The following is an 18,187-nucleotide window of genomic DNA, read 5'->3' as shown; positions in this document are numbered from 1 at the left end:
GTCCTACGTCCACAGCGCACACATAAAGTGAATGGTAAATGCGAAACGGAGCTATACTGGCCCTATTGGCAGAAAAGCACAAATTGAAAGCTGGGGGCCAAATGGGAGAGGCTCTCTTCTCGTTTCGGACAGGAGGTCCACCCTTCCCTCCCTCTCTCTCTTTTTCCTTCTCTTAGTCTCTCTGGATAAGACCAGATCTTTAAGCTGTTCAATAGGAAGCCTTAGTGAAGTGAAAACTGCTGAGGCTGTTTGTACTGAGCTGACAGCCGTGTTCCCCAAGACCCTCTCGGCCAAACAGAAAAACACCGCCTGACAATGAAGCTATTTTAGTTAGTATTTGCACTCGGGCTGGGTATTATATTAGTATTATATTAGTATTAGTGGAATAGTTATTTGCATATTATTGTATTGTGGTTACTACACTCTTTCCGCCTTGCTCTAGTCTTCATAGTGTACATAGTGGATGCTGTGTGTTTGTGTATTAGAGTAATGAACACAAAGAGGACACTGCCCCATGATACAGTGACAAGCCCAGTGAACAGTAAAATGCAAACAAACCAAATTAAATTAACTTAAACAGCTTAATTATAGTACTGTGCAGAGACCACAACTTCAGTTCATTTCTTCAGGTTGAGTTCTGGGGTCTGGAGTGGTCAGTTCATTGTTCTGAGAACACCAGCAGCTTCTTTGTTTCATTTGTTGAAACTTTTCTTTTTTTTTGTTGATTTCCTTTTCTCAGTAACAGCTTCAGGACAGGTACACATCCTTTCAGACCGATATTGTTGAGTTGTTTTCTCACAGTGGAAGGATGGACAGACACACCTGTGGATTTTTTTCCAATGCAAGACGCAAGAGTGGTGCTTGATTTCCTTAGATCTTCTGTCTCTCAAAGATGAAAACTTTAAGCATTGTTTATTTAATGGTGATAGTTTTGGTGGTCTACCGGGTCTTTCACTGTTGTTAGGAGTCCTATTTTTTAACAACTTCCAAAACTCAAAAAAACTTGACTTTCATTTTCTTTGTGCATAATCTTAAATATCTAATGTCCTCAAAATATCTTCTGAAAAACTAATAACTTACATTATGGCCATTTTTTGAAAATTAAATAAATGAAGGTCTCTGATTTTGCACAGTACTGTAACTCTCATAAACTCAACAAATAAATAACACACTTTTTTTTCTTATGTTAAGGCCGCAGACTATTACTTCATGATTGGAAAAATGATTCTTCAACTATGTATTATACATATATATTGTATTGTATTACATTTTAATATTGTATTGTTATTTTCTGTCTAGTGTGCATATATGTAGTGCGGAGTGGAGGGTAGGAAAGGTTAGTATGAATGAAGTGAACTTCTGAGGCGCTTTTATGCAGAGCTTGAAGGATGAGTGAGCTGTGCTGTGGTTAATGATACACGCACACAACACAGCGCTATGCATATCCTTTCCCACTTCCTTGATTGCTCCAGGGCAGTGAGCAACACACACACACACACACACACACACACACACATATATATATATATATATATATATATATGTGTGTGTGTGTCTGTACACATGGCCCCAGCAGCTGATGCCATTTCCACAGCAGAGCTAGGCTGGGGTTATCTGTCACCATTCATTTCAGCTTTTGCCTAGGGGTAAAGGGAAGCCAACTGAGGCAGCAACTACTTCAGTCACAGGAATTCCACCCACCAGCATAACAAACACACACACGCTCAAAAGATTAACGGAGGAGAGCTCAGCAGGAAGCCAGAACCAGGTTCTTCACTTGAGATAAAACACCAGCGCATGTGGCACACACACATGCCCTCACACTCACAGTTGAGGACAGTCCTAATTGTAATATTTGCAGAGTAATAAAAGAACGAGCCTCAGTGTTTTCATCAATAATTTATATTCATGCAAATGTTTTATTAGTTTCTTTGGAGCCCATAAAGGGCAGCAACAGAAAAAAAATTGCCATTATCTAAGACATGAGGGGGGTGGGTTGGGGGCGTCTCAACAAGGTTTGAGCTCTTTATTGTAACATCCAGTTCTGTGCAAAAGTCAGTGACTCCTCTTCATTTATTTAATTTTCAGTCAAAGTGGCCATTAGAAACAAATTATCCATTTTTCAGATATTTCTGAGGAGACCTGATACAAGATAATCCACTTGCATAAGGAAGGGGAAAATCAGAGGACAGTTAGTGGAAAAAAAGTTTCCAAAACATATTTTATATAAGGTACAGCAAAAGTGGGACTCCTAACAACCGTGCAAGACCTGGTAGGCCACCAAAACTGTCACCATCAGATAAACAGCACTTAAAGCTTTCCTCTTTGAGATATAGAAGAAAATCAAGCTCCTGTCTTGCTTTAGATCTGAAAAAAATCTACAGGTGTTTCTGTCCATTTTCCACTGTGAGAAGACCACAAAGATGTAGTTGTCAAGAAGCTGTTACTTGGAAAAAGAAACAGACAAAAAAAAGAAAATTTGCTATTCAAGCGAAGACGCTGCAGGTGTTTTTTACAACAATAAATTGTTCTCCTCAGAGCCTAGACCTCGACAGCACTGAATGTGTTTGGGACTGCTTGGGTCAGGAGAAGCAAAAAGTGCAACCAACTTTTAATACTGAACTTCTGAGGGGTGGAAATTGTTCTTGCAGTTTTCTTTAAAAAACGGAAAGCTCCAAAAAAGAATGGAAGCTGTATTAAAGGCAAAGAGTGAAAATCTGAAATATTTAGTTGTTGAGTGTAATGTTGTGTGTAATTTTCTGTTAAATATGTTATCTGCTTTTTTCCTGATGCTGAAAAATGAATAACTTGTACTTAATGGCTGTTTTGACTGGAAATTAAATAAATGAAGGGTGGTCTCTGACTTACACAGTACTGTAATTGTTTTCATAATAAAAGCAATAAATTGCTTCAAACAAAGCCTAGAGACCAGCAGCGTGAATAAAATGTTACATTTATCCCCCTGCAACAAAATGCAGAGTCAAAACTTCAAAGAAAAGATGGAAATGTCAACTGCCTGAACTCTCTATCTGTCTCTCTCACACACACGCACACACACACATTCACACTGTCTCTTTCTCACGCAAACACACACAGGCGTGGGAGAGAGCCGTGTGCAGATTGTGGGCCAACATAGGCAGGCTTGGCTTCCACTGTCACAACACAAGCTCGCTCAGCATGCACACAGCCCAGCAGGCTAACACACCACGCTGCAGCTTCTATCTTTCTCTCATACACACACACGTAAAACATAAAACACACAACACATGTAAACATATGTACACACACACACATTCCCATAGGCCTACACTACACACTTGCATACATGTAAACAGGTAAGCTAATGTACAGTGCAAGCAGAAAGTGAGTACTCTTCAACATGAACAGTGTGCTAAACTCTAACGTAAATTCATTATTGAAGACGGAAAAAATCACAGAGAATGATTCATTGCTACACAAGCACTCAGGCACCCAAAGGTCTACCTACTCATTCAGTCTTTCATCAGATCTACGGGAGAAATGCACTCATTAATGATACTGTTGTTTAGATTCTGACACCTAACCACGCAGAAACCAGTCCATTCTTATACACACAGTGGACTAACAGAACACACAATATATTAGTTTAATACAAATTGAGTATTAATAACAAGGACCCGATCAAAGCACGAGAACTGTGGAAAGTGGAAAGATAAATTATTTAGGATGCTGCAAAAAATCCTATGGGAAAATAGGCAGTAAACATTTGCAAATGGAATATTAACCCAATGTTATTTAATTAGACTAATGGATACATTAACTTATATATCGTAATTGTCAATTAAAATTGAAAAAAAAAAAAGATGAAATGATACATTGCGCTTTTAATGAGCTTTTAATGAGCATACATCTCCACATTTTCCTTGACTTTCTAATCCCCAGCAGGCTAGCCGCCTAGCCAAATGGGGAAACGTTTGAGAGGCATCTACAAAGACATAAAGTAAAAGAATAATAGCATTTAATGAATATTGGATTTTTTTTTCTTTTTTGGACGGTGAAGGGTTGTGTTTCAGGCAGGGGGTATAGCTGGAGAGTCATCTCTGTGTGAGTGTGTGTTTTTAATCCTAAGGAAGATTATGTGTGCATGTGTTATTGATTCTAATGAAGGTGTGGAAGATCTGTGTTTGTAGGTAAAATACTGATAACTGTTTTCATTAGGTATGACCCCATTAAGTGATATTTCAAACACCTATCCAACTGGTCACTGATGATGATGAGGGGGCAGGGGAAAGGGTAGCATCTCCCCAGATCTTTTTTTTGCTTTGTGCCCCATTAGATAAGCAGAGAAAAGCAGCCTGGAGGTTTTATCAGGGGAACTTCAATGAAAATTGGTAGCTGCTTGGAGCCTCTAGCACCCCAGTGAGGATCTGTCAGTTTGTACGATTAGAAAATTAGTGTGTATCCATTAGGTGTCCTGCGTTGTTTATACACAAAGGCACACAAACACCACTCAAGCTCCTTTTTTCTGAATGTTCTTTGGCACGTTGTTGCTTTCGTAACAAAACATTTCTGTTCAGGTAAATTCACAGAAGAAAGAAAAGACTTTGGTGTTTTCAAAACTGGAGTTCAAAAATGTATAAAAAGTATAGAAAAAAATGGACTCCAAACAACAGTGCAAAACCAGGTAGACCACCGAAACTGTCTCCACCGGATAAACAGTTATTAAAGCTTTCATCTTTGACAGAGAGGAGAAAATCAAGCTCCACTCTTGTTTCAGATCTGTAAGAATCCACAGGTGTTTGTGTCCATGCTCCACTGTGAGAAGACAACTCAACACTATGATGAGTAGCTGTCAAGAACATGAGATCATGAGAGGCAGAAAATGTAACCATGTTCTAAGACTCAGTTTTGAAGGTGCGGAAAATATCCCTGCAGATGTCTATGAAAAACTGAAAGCAAGTCTCCCAAAAACAATGTGTTTTGTTTTTTTCCAGGTGCTTAAAAAAACTTAATGTACTTAGTGGCAATTTTGACTATAAATTTAGTAAATGAAAGGTGGTCTCTTACTGTTGCACAGTACCGTAAATGAAAGTGAAGATTTTATGTTATTTTTGACCATTCATCATGAAATGTTCACACAATGTTCACAGCTGGTGTTTTCCAGTGGTACAAAAATGTGATGTGTTTGATATGTCAGTGATATTAGATACACACCTACAAATACCAGGCTTCTTTCTACTTATCGTGATGTACTCTCTGTCTTCTGTAAGCTGTGCCAAATGTCATATTTGAGAAATGTGAGCATTTCTAGTAGCATGGCAGTATATTCTCAAATTCTTCACACTAGACTGAAAATTTGAATAATTTCAATCCCGGTCTTTGAATGATTTGAATTTTTGAAACATCATTTAAAGGTCCAGTGCTTCCATTGATTGAGAATGAGATGAAAATTGAGTTAAACACTACACTGCCTGCAGCAGTCTCCTCCTTCTCCAACTCTCCGGCAGCCATGTTATGCCTGCAGTTTCACTCAGCCTGTGTTTGAGTCAGGTGGCAGAGCTAAAGCTGAAGCTAGCGTTCGTGTGGGGAGAAAGAGCAGGAAGAACAGCTCTGCACAGAAAACATGACAGTTCTCTGAGCATCTGATGCTAACTCACCTTGATAGCATGAAGCTCCCTGGCTACAAAACAAGGAAATGTGTTTGGTCAGTCTTAAATTTAGTCAGATTTAGGATGTGGAAGGCAAAAAAAAGGGAAAAAAAAAACCTCTTCAATTTGTCAAAACAAATGTATCACCGCTGTTCCCTGCCTGACATTTTGCCCTTGCTGCAACAGCATCTAGGGACAGTACTGCTCCCTGTTGAAGAGAAGCTTCACCTTTTTCAAGTCTTTATGTTCCAGTAACAGCAGTACAGAAAACACAAAAATACAACAAATTCGTTTATGTCTAATCAGAACTCGTATTACTCAATTTGACAGTAAGGTATGACTTGACTTTTCTAATTTGTTCAGTAATCTTCCATCAAAGGAGACCAGGGCTTGAGTGGAGTGTAATTAGATAATGCAGTGTGTTATGATATAAGTCTGCATTATAAATGTTGTTTATCATTAGCTCTAATGGCTTTAATTCAGCCCATTCGTGCTACATAAGCTACATAATTCACTCAAGGCTGGCTAAGTGCTCTCTCAGACAAAAGCTAAAAGCCGCTCACTATATTCTGATTGGATTTTCATTAAAGAGTCGTATTCCTTTGTGTGCCTCTCTTAAACCCAGTGGCTTACCTGGAACTCGCAACACTGCTGGCCTATTGACTAAAAAGCCCATAGGTGCCAACATACAAATGATTCTGGATGCCCATTTAACACAAATGCAAAATTTAGATAAACTGAAGTACTTTGCTTTATACATAGCAATGCTGCTGCAGTATTATGCTGTAGTAACAGCTGTACAGTTCTTGAAATATTATTTATTTTTCACTATGAATAACACAAGGCAAGACCTTAATAACTGGTTTTAATACTAGAGTAGTAGATTTGCTGTTTTTTTAGTTCTAACTGACCTGGTATTGAAATACACATGACAACGTTATAGTGACTTTGGAAACAGACTTTGGAAATGTGTGGGTGTAAATGAAACAGCTCTAAGTTGGCAGATTAGATTTTACTGCAAAGCCTACTTGATCACAGGCAGGAAAAAAAACTGCAGTTGCTCATTTCAGTTCCTCAGGTTATTTTTGATTTTATCTACCAAAACTAGGACATTTCATTTGTCTACCATGCATACAGACCAAGACGCTGTGACAGTCATTTTTTGATTTCAAATTCGCCTTTGAAACTCAATGTTCTACTTCTGGAACAAGCTGAAACGTATTATCATTTGATGGCGTAGCAAGAATGTTCTTAAAATAATTGTTCCTCAATTTTTAAGAAATGGCTCGGAGAAACCTTTAATCGGTATACAACCCTTACGCTATGTTTCTTTAAACTCACATATCTTATTTACAAAAATGTTTCTTTAAACAACCATCCATTAAAAGGATGTTTAGGGATCCAACAGTGGTTCCTCTAAGGCACAACTCTCTTTGGCACCTTCATTTTTAAGAGCGAAGGTGCCCCTAGCTCACCTATTGATTACCTGATGATGTGGTGGATGAAAACTGTGGCACCCTAGGCTCAGCTTTTAGATAACCTTATGGAAAAGAATCTTTATGAAATGATATTCATGATATTTATTAGACTTGTCTCGCTGGGATTTTCAGTGGCTCATAATATCTACTGACAGACTCTGGACTTCAAAAGCTCTTCCCGTTCAGATCAATTTTATCAACCTCCAGCAGTTATGTGCCACATATTGTACACATATCCGAATATACAATGTTCTGCTAGTAAGCAACACGCAGAAAGCTGATGTGAAGCTGTCAGCATTTCTGTCTGGCAGGCTAGCGGAGCAGCTGGAGGACGGAGGAGCCTCCCGCCCCCGGTTCTCCCTCTCCCCACTGAGCTGGAGCCTACGGCGGCTTGGCGTGGAGCCCAAATTGTGTGGGCTGTTTGGAAAGATGTGTGTGCTGAGCAGCCCCTGTGAATCTGGGACACCCCAATGAAACGACGTCAGACCCCCGCACACGAGACGGTGTTGCTGGCAGGCACCCCAAGGGCTTCCTGGAAGCCCACGTGGAGCTGTGATGTGGAGCTTGTGGTTTATGCTAAGCCACCATCCAGTGCTCTTTTATGGCCTGAATATGGCGTAGGTTTTTAAAGCATGTAGTGTTAAATCAGAGCTGTGTGAGAACATGTAGTAGGAGGAGATTCAATTCTTAAATCCAATCGGAAACTCGTATTTCCAATAATCCCTATACCACACAAACACAGCAGCAAAAGTACAATATACGGCCACAATGGAACATATGCCCATTACATAACGTGAAATTGTGCTCTTCATATATACTGAATCCTATTTAATATGTACACAAAAGAACTCTGTACAGACCTCTGAGGTTGTGCATCATTTTGTAGTCGGCAACATGCTCAAATAAGGACTCTCATTAATGACGTTTTTGAAAAAAGCCCCTATTCAACAGAAAAATCTGATATGTTTTGTCCTGTGTACATTCTTCACAAGAATGCCACTGAATTACAAGGTCATTAAGTCAAGTCAAAATATGAATGTTGCTGCATACATTCTACAAGCAAACTAACATCAGCAACCTGTTGTTTAGATGTAAACGATGTCTTTCAGAGTGGTTTGATGTGAAATGGTAAAGTGTAGATAACTTTATCTTTACAGTGGTGGTGATAGGAACAACGAGTCACAATGTCTACAACACAATCCAGCTATTTTATTAACTGTCCAAAATGACCAGTGAACCTACACATGTCTTCTGAGTTTTTATATGTAATGTTGATAATAGTAAAATAGTAGAGAATCTGAAAAAATAAGCTTTTGGGTCACTATTTCGCCTTGCAATTCCCTGCATGTATCTCTCCACCACAAACAAATTTTAAAAAGTACATTTTACGCCAGAGGTTTATCTTGACACTATGAGAAAACAATATTTCAGGCATGAGACAGCGTATTCGTAACCATTTTGTGCAACAACTTTCTGTGTGAGAGCTCTTAGGGTCATTAAACACCTCAGATATCTGGTTTGTATCACCACCTCTATGAACAATTTTGACTCTGTAATGTTGTCTTGAATGGAGCATCTCAGACCACTCTGACTTTATTTACATATTAACCATTTAAATGTGGGGAATTTTTGGTGGAAGTACTGGACTTCTAACTGAATTTTTCTCTTACATGATGGTAAGAACACTTCTATAACTACATACATCAAACAGTTATAACATTAAAACAACCTTGGTTCTACACTCATTGTCCATTTTATCAGCTCCACTTACCATAAAGGTGCACTTTGTAGTTCTACAGTTACAGACTGTAGTCCATCTGCTTCTCTGCATACTTTGTTAACCCACTTTCACCCTGTTTCTCAATGGTTGGGACCCCCGCAGAACCACCTGTTTGTATTATCAGGGTGGTGAATCATTCTCAGCACTGCAGTGACACTGATATGGTTGTGGTGTTTTAGTGTGTGTTGTCCTGGTAGAAGTGGATCAAACACAGCAGTGTTTTTAAACACCTGAGTGTCACTGCTGGACTAAGAAAAGTCCACCAGCCAAAAACATCCAGCCAACAGTGTCCTGTGGGCAGCGTGGTGTGACCACTGATGAAAGACTAGAGGATGACCAACATAAACTGTGCAGCAACAGATGATCTATTGTCTCTGACTTTACATCTATATAGACCATCAAGGTAGATGTGTCAAATAGAGTGAACAGTGAGTGGACACAGAGGTGTTTAAAAACTCCAGCAGCACTGCTGTATCTCATCTACTCATACCAGCGCAACACACCACCACCATGTCAGAATCACTGTAGCGCTGACAATAACCCACCACCCAAACAATACCTGCTCTGTGGTGGTCCTGAGAGAGTCCATTGAAGAACAGGTATGCAGAGAAACAGATAGACTAAAGCCTATAACTGTAGAACTACAAAGTGCACCTATATCGTACGTGGAGCTAATAAAATGGACAATTAATGTAGAAACAAGGAGGTGATTTTAATGCAATGGCTGATCAGTGTAGTATTTCAACATTATTATATAACAACACAAGCAGCTTAACCTGTATCCTCTTACTACCAATGTTATTTGACAAAGCTTGCTGATTTGTATGTGGTATTTCAGTAAGGTTGTTAGTATTATAATGTCAGCTCAATGCACAAAAGTGTTAGCTACTATGTAACATGTATGTAGCAGTTTTCTTGTTTTAAACTACTTAATAGCCTTTTTAAAAGGAGTTAAGTATTCTTTTAGGAAGCACAAAATAACGAATAGTGTCATCAAAGCCACATGCGCTAGACGTATACAGTAATAGAAAATATCTAACCCGTCATCGCATTCGACAGTCATTTGTATTGCTCGGGTGTTGCGGCGTGTTCAGTTAAAAAGATAAATTGTACGATGTTTTAGTTATTCTGTGATGCGCTGGGAAATTCACTTCTTATTTCCCCAGCCAAATGTCAGGTATGGAATGTTGATTTATTCTCTTTGTGGTGTTTGTCGGAGGAAATGAGACGGTGAAGAAAAGTTCATTGTCAGACAATGGAAATTGGCTTCGGATGCTTTTAGCTTGAATAACAATTACCCATTCCCCCACGCTCTCACTACGCTGAAATTGGAATTCATCAAGGCATCACATTAATTGTCTCTCCAGCATTCGAATATTCATGATCTCCACTTTCCGAGCGCCACCCCACGTACTCTTCTGTCGCACCTGTCTGTGTGTATCATCTATCCTTAGAAGCTCTATGTATAGTTCCTTCACTTTAATTTAGTCTACGCTGATTAAAGCGCTTGTGAAATGCTACTACGCTACGACGAGAGGACATTTTCATGTTTTATTTCTCCAGCATCAGACAAACGTTCTGCATGTTTGACACAGAGGTTTTTCACACGTTTTGGAGCTATGCGCCGCTCACCGAGGTGTTTCAAGCCTGACTGTGCTTTAGCAAACATCAAGCTCCATGAATTTTTCATGCCACTACATCTGCTTCCCCCCCCGTTTCGCTCCGTATTGTCAGCGTAATTGCGCGAGCTTCGGCACAGCAGTTGAGTCAGGTGGAGTACCATGCTGGTCTCAAATCAGATGGTGGTACTTTGCACCCGTCTAGTACTGTGAGTGTGCTGCGTACTCTGCGTTCAGATCAGGTGCGTGATGGAGCTGCTGTACCCGTTGGTCCAGGTGCACTGGTCCAAGGTCAGCTGGTGGTCAAGTTAGAGGCACTTTCAGCTAGATCAGTGGTCACCAACCCTGGTTCTGGAGATCTACCTTCCTGCAGAGTGTAGTCCCAGTCACAATCTGTCACACCTGCTCCAGCTAATTAACATGTTTAGAAGCCCCTGATTGGCTGGATCAGATACAATAGTGTTAGGTAAGAAGGAAGCAGCATTTTGCAGCTAAACTCTGCAGGAATGTAGAAAGGAGGGTTGATGACCATTGAGCTAGAGCTTTAATCAGGCTTGAAATATTTAATCTGAATATACTACGACAAAACCAGTGACTGGAGATGCTGAATAAAGCTCTACATTCCTAGTTATAGCACCTGCTCAGTTACCTTTTCAACAACGACAGCCATTGTTAGATCATCCGTAAACAAATAAAAAATAACATGGAAAAATAAACATATAATGTTTGTATTTGTAAACCAAAAGAGGACACAGTATAATTTATCATGATTTAAAACTGATGAAAAGAAAAACAAGTATCTCCAAAATTGTAACTTTACAGGAAAAAGCAAATATGTTCTTAACGTTTAATGTATGTTAATGTAAAGCAAAAGTATGCCGAGTAATTTTGAAGCACTTCTATTGGTCTATTGATCATGAAATTTCCACATAACATAAAAGGCAACTGCTGTGTTCAAATGATGTAGAAAAATAAAAATCGACAAACATGAAGATTTCTGTTTGGACAGCAACATTTGGACATTAAAACAAACGAAAGAAAGAAACAGAAGGGTAGATGTACTGATACAGAATGAAGAACATGCAAATGTAAATGTAGTTCATTGCTTAACTAACTGTAATAAAATACAGAATTGCTGTAGTCTGGAAGACAAATTCCTGACGTGAACAGTGGAGTCCTGTTGGTATTTCAAGTGCTACACTCAGCTTTGAATCATTGTGCTCAGGTCAGCAGCACGACAGATGGCGTGCGAGTGGTTATGTATACCTGAACAAGCGGCCACAGAATGCAGAAGGCTCTTTGATGTCAGCTACATAAGTGTTAAACACAGTCTGAACTGATGGCAGCATCACTTCCTGTGCCAAGCCATTAAACTCCAGCCAAAGGAGTCTGTAGATTAGGCGAGAAAAGGAAAATAATGAAGGGAAGTGGAAGGCATCAAAGAAGGCTGGGGGACAGGGGGTGCGTGTGTGTGCCATTCGATTTTCTTTTCCAAGGGACAGGTAAGAACGCTGGCCTGAGTGAGAGAGAGAAAGGGAGAGAGGGAGGGAGAACGTGCGAGAAGGATGGAGAAAGGAGCAGTTTTTCATTTTTAATCGCACAGTAATTGTTTACCGCTCACAGAACACGAACAGATGACTTTTTTTTTTCCTCCTTCTCAGATGGAAAATCACAGATGCAATCAATTCGTGGCCCTGCATGAGTGTGTTTTCCCTTTTCTGCCTTTTCATTATAAATACAAGAACATTCAAGGTTTTTTTCCTGGGGAAAATGCAGTCAGGAAAGTGGAGAAAACGGTCCATGGAGTTTGGAGATTTGGAGAAGTAACAAGGATCCAATCACCTCTCCTCCTCTCGCCGGACTGGCTCCCAATCAGTCGCTTCCATTGTCTCAATGCCGATAGCCAGAAGCGAATAGTCTTTCTAAATGTATTCCATTAAAAGTTTTTTATTCGAGATGCTGCCGAGCCCATAAGAACATCACTAGGCTCTCCCCACGGCCTGTGTGTTTAGCCCTTATATTAGCAGCGAGCCGAGAGGAGCTGAGGCGGCAGCATTGGCAGAGGATGTGTGCATTTTTGACTAGGGGGATTTTCAGCTTGATTCAGGCCTTTAAAAACAAAGACTTTGCACTAAGTTAGCAGCACAGCCATCTGTTTTGGTCGTTGCCTCAAACAAATCCTCACTGTAATGACTTTTAAAATGCTTTCCCCACCCTCGAAGCTGGAAAGAAATAGCTTCCGCTGACGGAATTTACACAGATGAGGATAAATATTGACCCTATCAGCTAAGCCATGCGACTTACAAAACTAAAACTAATTTCTTTTTGCTTTTTTTGCTAAGCAGAGATAAAAAATTAAAGAAAACATTTTTGCCAGTTGATGGAGCATGGGTGTGTGGCCCCTGTGCGTGTATCTCTGCATTAAATAAAAGATTAAGCCTCAGGTCTCTGGCGTATTGCACGCACAGCGGCGAGGCGAGAGGAGCTGTGTGTGTGTGTGTGTGTGTGTGCATGCCAGAGGAGATGGGTAAACAATCTGCGGTGGCACTTCAGTGGGCAGCAGTCAGCCAGGCCTGTCAGGGAGCGAGAGCGCTAGCCTCGGCTAACGCTAACTCATCTGCCTGGCGTCTCATCAAAGCTGACAGGAGCGAGGGAAAGAGGAAGAAAGGGGAAGAAGAGGCCTGTCTGTTACGGAGCAAAGGCCTGCCTGTTCTCACCTTGTCGAGGGAGCCGTCGCTGCTGCTTTTGAACTGCTTTGTAAAAGGTTTTCTCGCATACGTCGAAGTGCTTTGAAAAACAGGGCGGAGTGACTTCACGCTGACATCCGTAGCCTGTAGATGAAAGCCCGGCACTGTGCTCGGGAAGATTGATCTGGTCAAATATTATGACATCGAGCCTCAGACGCCATCCGTGCTCTAATACTGCAACTCTCTCTCTCTCTCTCTCTCTCTACTATACCTGCGACTGTAGCTAATGATGGTAGCAGGCTGAGCACACAGCCTCCTGGCACTCCTCTCTGTTTCTCAAAGAACAGGGAGTGCTTAGTTAGTCTAAAATTCTGAACTAGGAAATTGCACCCATGGGAAGGGAGCCACAGATACGTAGAAATGTGGGGGGGTAGAAGAGTATTTATAAAGCTCTATTCTCTCCTGAGCCAGTTTGGAGACCCCAGTGGAGATGAGCACAAACCACGGATCTGAGAACAGACTGCCTCATGCACACAAGTCTCTAACCGCACACTGTCCCTTAATCCTTCACAGAAACTCATTACCTCAGTACTAATAACCTCTATAGTATGTACCATACAAGCAAGTTTCTCTTTCATTTGATAAAGTGATGTTTAATAAACTACCTCAGTATTGTTCATATAAAGTCCTGAAGGGCCACAACATTAATATTCTCACTCTGACTTCTCTCCGACATCTGTATGTGGTTTTGATGCTGCGTGACAAACTGTTATCTATAAAAATGGACATAGATACGTTGCAAGCCAAAAACAGCCAAAGCTATTTTAAACAATGGGATTTTTATCTGTACTTTCAAGTCATACAGTGTCAGAACCCACATAAAGGAGTCTGTTTGAAATATCTTAGCGTCCCAGTTTGAGGCAAGTGTGCAATGACTTAGGTTTGCGATTTGCACAATGCTAACTAGAAGCTAAATTAGCCTCATAGCTCCAGTTTAAAACAAAAGAAACAAACTTTCAACACATTTCAACATATCTTGGCTGTTCAGCTGCATTCGGAAGTGGGTAATACATTTACTCAGTTACACACCTAAGTAAAATTTTCAGGCCATTATACTTTTACTTGTACTCAAGTAACTTTGTGAAGACAGCTGTCTACTTTTTACAAAATTAGTCATTAACTTTTAGACACTAATTCCTTTTTGGTAATTAATTCCAATGTGTTACAGTGGTGACTGCATATATACTGCTTTGCCTTTGCTCACACCTCTGACTTTTGAGGTTTATCATTTTACTTTAGAAAAAAGAATCTCAAAAAGAGAACTGAGCATAACTAACTGCAGTTTCTAAGCCAATAGATGCTGGATGTGTTCTATTGCACTTCTATAAGTTACGTAGTACTTAAGTAGTTGTCTGACTTGATACTTCCTTTGATTTTTACTCAAGGTGTTTTTTGGAAAGGCCCTGTTACTTGGGTCAGTATTTCACAGAAGTAACAGTACAGTTTCTTGAGTCTGTGTTTAGGCTACTCTGCCCACCTATGACTACATTTAGAATAGGAAAAAAAACTCAGATTTTTAAAATGTTTTTGAAATATTAAACAGTGTTTTTAATGGTGTGGATGTCTAGTACTGTTGAGTTGAAGAAAAGTGTACTCTGAAATTTGATCTTGAACAGGATGCCATCTATAGTTATTACTCCAGCATGGCAGGACCTACTGATGATGTCCTTGCTCGACCATCTGACTCCTTGGCAACAACATCAATGACCCACGACCTGTGGTCAAGAGCCAGTGCAGCGACTCTCTCTCTTACAGTGTCCTTTCTCACTGGGCTTCGTGACCACCACCCCCCCTCAAATCTCCCTCCCTCTCTTTGTTTAAAAACCAGCGGCTTTAGGCTCGGCCCTGCTCTAATGAGATTATCCAGAGCAAAGTGTCACTAAGTAGGATATAAAATGGAAGCCATTATCTGGCATTATCTGCTAGCAGCCTCCCCATCCATCTGTGTGCCACCCACATAGCCACTAGTGTGGGATTAGGGCTGTGATTAGCAGGGGAGTGCTGCTTAAACACCTCAGTGTCCCTTCTCCCTCTCTCTCTCTCTCTTTGGGCTCTAACTTGCTTCTCCTTCTCCATAATGAGCAGAAGGAAGCCCCAAGATCAAGAAGTACTGCCACAGGACCATATTAAAACAGGCCAGAACCTGGCCTGGCCTCCTGATCACTTCTCCTCAGCCTTTCCTTGGCCTGCTTTGTGAGGGAACATCATGAGGCCTTCCACTCATCCCTCAATTTTCACACCCACCTGGAGACTTTGTGTGGGATTTGATTACTTTTATTTCAGTAAGGTAGTGGAAATGAGCTGAAGATGTCATGATGAGTGCATAAGGTAGGGGGTTGCTATATGTGCACGTTTTTTTCCCACTCTTTAACCTCTATTCACATCCTTCAACAAATCATTTTACCTACGTAATAATAATAGGTGAGCTATCCATACTATGCCCACGAATACATTCTTTTGTAGCTACTGCTGCATGGTTAGACAAGATTTACAGAAAGCTGGAAATGATTCTGTTCAGCCTAACAGTGGAAAACTTTTTTTTTTGCAAAATACCTACAGTTAAGAGTACCTTATACAATCAAATCATGTACTATTAACTGCATATGAAGGGACTTACTTCTAGCTAGCTAGCTCTTTTAGTTATTTTGGTGAGTTGAGTTAATGTTATCATAAAATAAATGTTTATGCTTTTGCTGCTTCCTTCCTCACTGGTTTTGATTAGCTACAACAACATAGCCCAGCTTAACTGGACACTTCACATTATGTAGTGAGTCTAAACACGGTGCTCATCTTTTGCAACCCTCTTCTCTCAGTACCTGTGATCTTGTCGCGGACCAGCTTGCAGGACTCGATTTCTCCAATGCTACCGAAGAGGCTGCGGAACTCCTCCTGGGTCATGTTCTGGGGCAGGTAGTTGACGATGAGGTTGGTCTTGCTGTCATCATTGGAGCCGCTGGTCTGCATGGGCGAGGGGCAGCTGCGACTGTTGCTCGAGGGACCATTGGCTGTGGCCGGATTCGGCCCATTCGTCACCTGAGGCTCCATGTTGCTGATTATCTGCGAAGAGCACGAGCAAGAAAAACAAAACTGAAGGAAACAGCTTCTCTCTTATTATTACAGATACATTCTTAAACAATAAGGTATTTGCTAATCTTGGGATCTAGAGATTTAAACAATAACATCATTTCTAGTCATGAGATCTAGGCTTTAAAGACATAGATTAAGCCTAGTCTTTGACTAAATTGCACTGTCATTGTGGATTATCCATTGACAGTGCTTTTTAGTGCAGGACCAGGCTTAGTCCGGATATAAACACCTAAGTACACCCCAAGCCACTGCATAAGAAATTTATCAAATAAATTAATTTACATTTATGTATTTTGTCTACTAACACTTATCAGATCTGTATTACCATTAACAGCACCATTTTAATTATCAAATGATTATTAAATCTAACTTCATTTAATAAAATACAGCAGAATGGCTGGGAGTTCCTGAGCACTTGAACTTGTTCTTCACATCAATGGTACAGCTTTTCACTGACAAGCACAACAGATAATACACAGTTAAAGAGCCCATATCCTACATAAACAATTTTTCTTGGATTTTATTTTTTCCCTAAGTTTACACTTAGTTTATGTTTCGGAAGCTATCATGCCTCTTTTACATGAACATTGTCCAATCTCTCTTTATCTCTTGTTTCTGCTACTGTGCCTTGAAAAGTGATATATGTAAATGAGTTCTGTTGGGATGTCACAAAAACAATAAACTCAGAATCAGAATCGGCTTAGTTTCCGTATGTGGACTATATGAACTAGATTGTGTTCACATACTACATGAAACTTTTTTTAAATGGAAATTCAGTTTTCCATTATATGGGCCCTTTAACACTACATATGGTACAGCCATGGGGAAAAATGCACTATTCTCTTTGGTTTTCTTTCTGTATAGGTGATTATTTGTGAGTTTGGCTTTGTGTTTTGAAGCTTGTCTTGGTGTGACAGTGAGCCCCTCGTTCTGATCTGCTGTCAGAGTGACCTGTTTGGCGGGCGTTTAGCGGTGCGCTTTCAGAGCAGGTGTTTGAATGCTTCGTGTTGGCCCTGAGGGAGACACAGCTGAAGAAGCTTTGCTTGTCTGCCTCCAAACGCTTTATTTTAAGATCCCTTTTGCTCTGCCACTAAATGTATGCAGCTATTAGCATAAAGGGTGTGGGTGCAAGGGTGTGTGTATGTGTTTAATTTCATCACTCAACTCTTTTTAGTGGGGGTAGGTGGCTATGGTAATGTCAACTTCTTATTGCTTAAGGTTTCTAACTCTGTGTGTGGTGTCTGTGTGTGTGTGTGTGTGTGTGTGTGTGTGTGTGTGTGTGTGTGTGTGTGTGTTTTAAGGCTGTCCTCAGGGTTGCTTCCTTTAAAAGCTGCTCTCCTGTCAGATGTACTCAGGGGAAGAAACAACAAAAATATGAGGCGTTGGAAAACTTTGAAGGCTTCACTTTAGCTTTTGCTCCTTTTCATACCAAAGATTCTGACCCTGGAAGACAGCATTACACACTGTATGCACACAGAACCTTGATGACTTTCTCATCGTGCGCAGGGTTTCGAAGTGACGGGTTTTTAGGAACTGGCCACGGGGACTCACAGGGGCAGCCGTCACTGTCAAAACATTTTAGTCGCTGCTAAAATGCATTTTTCTTTTTTAAATTCCCCTCTAAAGAAACAAATATGAATCAAAACCGGCTGAACTTGACCTGATTGTGACTAGTTGCAAGCAGGGCTGTTACCCAACCATGGTTAATATTCAGCTCTGCCTCTCCGACTGGCTGTGGTGTAATTCATATCGAGATCTAGAGCGAAGAGATGGAGGGGGAGACCCTAATGTTTCCTGCCGATGGATTCAAGAGTGGCAAATAATAGAGCGGAGAGGGGAAAGCTGAGAT

General features: G+C 40.5%; 1 protein-coding gene across 5 annotated transcripts in view; it reads right to left on the bottom strand.

Annotated features, from left to right (window-relative positions):
* Nucleotides 1–18,187, bottom strand: part of elavl4 (ELAV like neuron-specific RNA binding protein 4) — a 99,046-nt gene that overhangs the window by 36,412 nt on the left and 44,447 nt on the right. For all 5 annotated transcript variants that reach the window (XM_036579199.1, XM_036579202.1, XM_036579203.1 and 2 more), the window contains one exon: nucleotides 16,068–16,308. In XM_036579199.1, the coding sequence (XP_036435092.1) occupies nucleotides 16,068–16,308 (241 nt within the window). The remainder of the gene's footprint in view (nucleotides 1–16,067; nucleotides 16,309–18,187) is intronic.

This window comes from Colossoma macropomum, unplaced genomic scaffold, assembly GCF_904425465.1.
Source record: "Colossoma macropomum unplaced genomic scaffold, Colossoma_macropomum, whole genome shotgun sequence".
Lineage (NCBI taxonomy): Eukaryota > Metazoa > Chordata > Actinopteri > Characiformes > Serrasalmidae > Colossoma > Colossoma macropomum.
This window is presented reverse-complemented; position numbering and strand designations above follow the sequence as displayed.